The following is a 4,174-nucleotide window of genomic DNA, read 5'->3' on the forward strand; positions in this document are numbered from 1 at the left end:
GTCACAGTATAGGGAGAGCAATTAGGGTCACATAACAATGTATGTATAAATTTTTGTATGAGAGACTAACTTGAATTGTAAACTTTCACTTAAACTACAACAATAAAAAATAAATAAAGACAGGATAGCCACATAAGAGAGCAAACGGGCTGCTTCAGCCCGTAAGGGAGTCTTGATGGTTGAGTATACTCTGAGGATGTGATGGTACACTCTGGATGAGTGTGTCCCTAGATACCCTCATCCCAGTTTTCAGGATGACACTCTTTCCAAAGAATGCCCAAATTTTTATATCAGAGACCAGGCAAAACTGACTTCAGTGATGTTACAATTAAAAAATCTTTTTGTCAAAAAAAAAAAAAAAATTGGCTGTCTTAACCAGTATGGTACCCTGTGTTGATTAAGAGTAACCTATAATTATGTTTGTATAATTATACTTGAATTTGATGGTTTCATGGGCATTTACAAAAAATTCATATCCTCATCAAGGACTTTTCTTTCCAGTTTTACCCCGAAGTACGCAATAAAATGTATAATACCCAGTGTGCCTATTTTGGAAGACCAAATGGATCCACACAGTAGTTTAAAGAAGTAAAAACAAGAAGCCCCTGCTAAGGGAGCCTTTGTTTTGTGTTATGTGTTGACATTACACCGCACTCTGTGGAATTTGCTGATGGGCATGACCACTGCCACTTAAATGGATTCCCTAATCGTGATACTAATACCTGGGATTAGCCTGGCACAATGGGTGCATGCTTTCCCCAGGCCTAACAAAAGCCTTCTCTAGGGATCCAGGCTTTCCTGGTAACGAGAAGCTAGCTAACAAGCCTAACTAACAAGACTGCTGTATGCTGCATAGTTAAGTAGCCATCCTCATTGGGAAATGAAGGACATATAGGAAAAGACGAAGGGGGCTCCGGCCAAACAGAGGAAAATCATCCTGTGATGAGCATCCTGCACTGTGAACGAGTGCAGTCTTCCAGAATGATGGGGAAATGCGTGTTTCTGTTCATTGAATATTTAAGTGATTGAGCGCTAAGGGATTATGGGGAAAATTCATCAGTTATTTTTAAATTAAAGAAGTCTTGTTTGCCTCTCGGCAGCCTGTTACTTATAATTTAAACACGTTGTATTCCTAAAACAAAATACACTCATTGTAAACATCCCAAACAATCTGATCCAGAACTTTCTGGGAGGGAAGAGATTGAGATCACACTAACCCCAGTCTCAAGATTCCTAGTAATATATAAGAACCCATAGGGGTTACTGGCGACCCTGAAGGAGGGAAGGACAACAAGGCCCCACAGTAAAATGACCAAGAGAGGAGGAAGAGGTGGCCCCTCTATTGACAGGGGAGAAACAAAAGGGAATGGTAGTGCTGGTGCTGTGAGGTAGCTGGTGGTGAAACCCGACTCAACCTCGCCTTTCTGGGGACTGTGTTTGAGTCCTGGAGAGGTAGATATGTGGGTGACTCTAAAAGTTGAAAACTGGGAGCCTAGGTTAGGCTCCCTCAAAAGACTGCAGTGACCACAGTAGGAAACCAAGATCCAGTGATAGTCCAGGAGAGCAGGAGGTTTAGCCCTGGCTTCTCGGCGCCACAGCCGCAGAGCTGGGGAGCAACTGGCCCCTTGAGACGAGCCTGGGTTCCCTTGACTCATGCTCCATAAATGCTGGGGCTGCAGGTGCCTGAGCTTTCCATTTCTGCTTCAGTTTCTCCTGCACCTCTCCCGGCAGCTGAGGCAGCAGTTCTGACTGTCAGACCAGCAAGAGAGGAGCAAGCGAGCATAGAGGGGAAGGGGCCACTGCCTAGAAACGGACACTGGTCTGGGCATGGGGGCATGTAATATCCCCGCTTTCACATGCTCATTACGGTATATTCCCCAGAAGATAAAGCCACTACCACATTTTAGATGAATGGAGCAGATTAACACTCCAAAGAAGCTGTGTTTAATAGTGCATCGAAAGAGCCCAGTCAGGAAACAATTATCACTGGAACTTCCTTGGAAAATGTGGTCTTTTATTTGTCAGGATGTCTCGCAGCTTTCTTTTGGGATTCTGTTTTTCAGAATAAGGTTGACACACATCCACACGCATAAAGTTACTTCAGTCTGGGAACCCACTTTGTCAGAGCAATGCCTCCAGCAAGTGCAAAGTGGAAGGATGAAGCAGGAAAGGGAAGAGTGAGAGTGGCTGTGGTTTTTCTGTGCCCAGTCACCCAGGACTGTTTCACATCGCCACACCTTTGCACAGGGTGGTACCTCTCCCTGGAACACCATTGCCCTCCACCCCCTTCTCCCATGGCTACCTGTGGTTCATCTTTCAAAACCATCTAGGCGTCATTTCCTGTGTGAAGTATATTCTGATCACTCCAGACTCAGATGCCCCCTCTGTGTTCCCATAACACCTGGATTCCAATATCTTTACTCATACCATGCCTTATTTGACCTTATTCCTGTATGCTCTGTGTTTCCTACTAGACTCTAGGTCCCATGGGGGCAGCTGGGACCAGTCTGCCTAAGTCTGATCCCAGGTCTGCCATTTCCTAGCTGTGTGACTTGACAAGTTACTTAAACTCTCTGTTTGCTCATCTGTAAAATGGGAACAATAATTCCTGCCTTATTGGGTTGTTTCGAGGATTAAAATTCATAATGCACTTAAACAATGTCAGGAAACACAGTAAGTATGCTCCATAAACGTGAGCTATAATAATAATTAAATAATAATAAAAACAATAATAAAATAATAATTATTACAATTCTTATTGTCTCTCCACTGCTAAAGGCTAGCACAAAGCCCAGTATGCAGTATGCACTCTGTCAATAGGTGTTAAACCGAACCATGACTAATCCATTAGCTGTGAGTCATCCAGAACTGTGCTGACCGAGGCCGTAGCCGCCAGCTGCGTATGGCTCTTGAGCACTCAAATGCAGCTTGTCCAGATTGAGATGTGCAGTAAGTGTAAACTACACACCAGACTTCCAAGACTTAAGGTGGAAAAAAAGAAAGTAAAAGATCACATTAATAATTCTTTATATTGATTACACGTTGACATGTTCATATTTTGGATATATTAGGTAAAATGAAATATATTCTTAAAAATAATTCCACCTGTTTCTTTTTACTTTTGTAAATGAGACTGCAAGGAAATTTAAAATTACATACGTGGCTACGTTATATTTCTGTCAGCACAGATCTAGAATGTTCTTGACCTACGGTTAATATTGCAAATCTTCCCACAACCTCATTAACACGCAGATATTACGTGGGCTCTAGGGGGTGTCGGCGACTCACGTAGAACAATGATTCACGTAGGATCAAAAGTTAATCAAATTGGTCTGTAAAGAATGTTCCACGCAGGGTTAATGGGCTATTGTGCAGTAAGCATGTAGAAAAGGAACTGAAGCTTTATGGACGTTTTCCAGGTTCGCTGCGATCCTGAGATTCAGGAATTGCGTCAGTGGCAGAAGAAACTGCGTGAGGACAAGCACATTCGCCAGCGAGTCAAAATTTTCTGGGCCAAACAAGAACGAAAAGGTCAGTTGCTTGATTTACAGTCCTTAGTTGATTCAGGAAAAGCCCAATTCTTATCCTAGCCTCAAGAAAGAAGCCCTCTGAGTTTTTACAGGTCCTCCTGAGTGCGTGGAATTCCGTTTGTCTGTGGTAGAAGCAGCTGAATGTCAAAATTCAGCTCTGGGATGACAGAGGTGATGTGATACAATTCACATGGCCATTTCCCTTACTCAAGGACAAATTCACTGTCAGCCTCTGTCTGTAGGTCTCTTTTTTTTTTCTTGTTTACACTGTTTTTTTTTAAAATTGTACTTTAGATGAAGGTTTACAGAACAAATAGTTTCTCATTAAACAGTACACATATTGTTTTATAATAATGGTTAACAAGCCCATGACATGTCAACACTGTCCCTTCTCAACCTTGGGTTCCCTATTACCAGCTTTCCTGTCCCCTCCTGCCTCTGCCTTCTAGTCCTTGTCCCCGGACTGTTGTGCCCCATTAGTCTGGTTTTGTTTTATGGGCCTGTCTAATCTTTGGCTGAAGGGTAAACCTCGGGAGTGACTTCATTACTGAGCTAAAAGGGTGTCCGGGGGTCATACTCTCAGGGTTTCTCCAGTCTCTGTCAGGCCAGTAAGTCTGGTCTTTTTTTGTGAGTTAGAATTTTGT

General features: G+C 42.9%; 1 protein-coding gene across 1 annotated transcript in view; it reads left to right on the top strand.

Annotated features, from left to right (window-relative positions):
- The window catches only part of IQCK (IQ motif containing K), a 109,205-nt gene extending 105,615 nt beyond the window's left edge, over window positions 1-3,590 (top strand). Inside the window, exon 8 of the mRNA XM_023728511.1 lies at window positions 3,420-3,590. Within this exon, the coding sequence (XP_023584279.1) occupies window positions 3,420-3,590 (171 nt within the window). The remainder of the gene's footprint in view (window positions 1-3,419) is intronic.
- The last annotated feature ends 584 nt before the right edge of the window (window positions 3,591-4,174 follow it).

Source organism: Trichechus manatus, unplaced genomic scaffold (genome assembly GCF_000243295.1).
Source record: "Trichechus manatus latirostris isolate Lorelei unplaced genomic scaffold, TriManLat1.0 scaffold00024, whole genome shotgun sequence".
Lineage (NCBI taxonomy): Eukaryota > Metazoa > Chordata > Mammalia > Sirenia > Trichechidae > Trichechus > Trichechus manatus.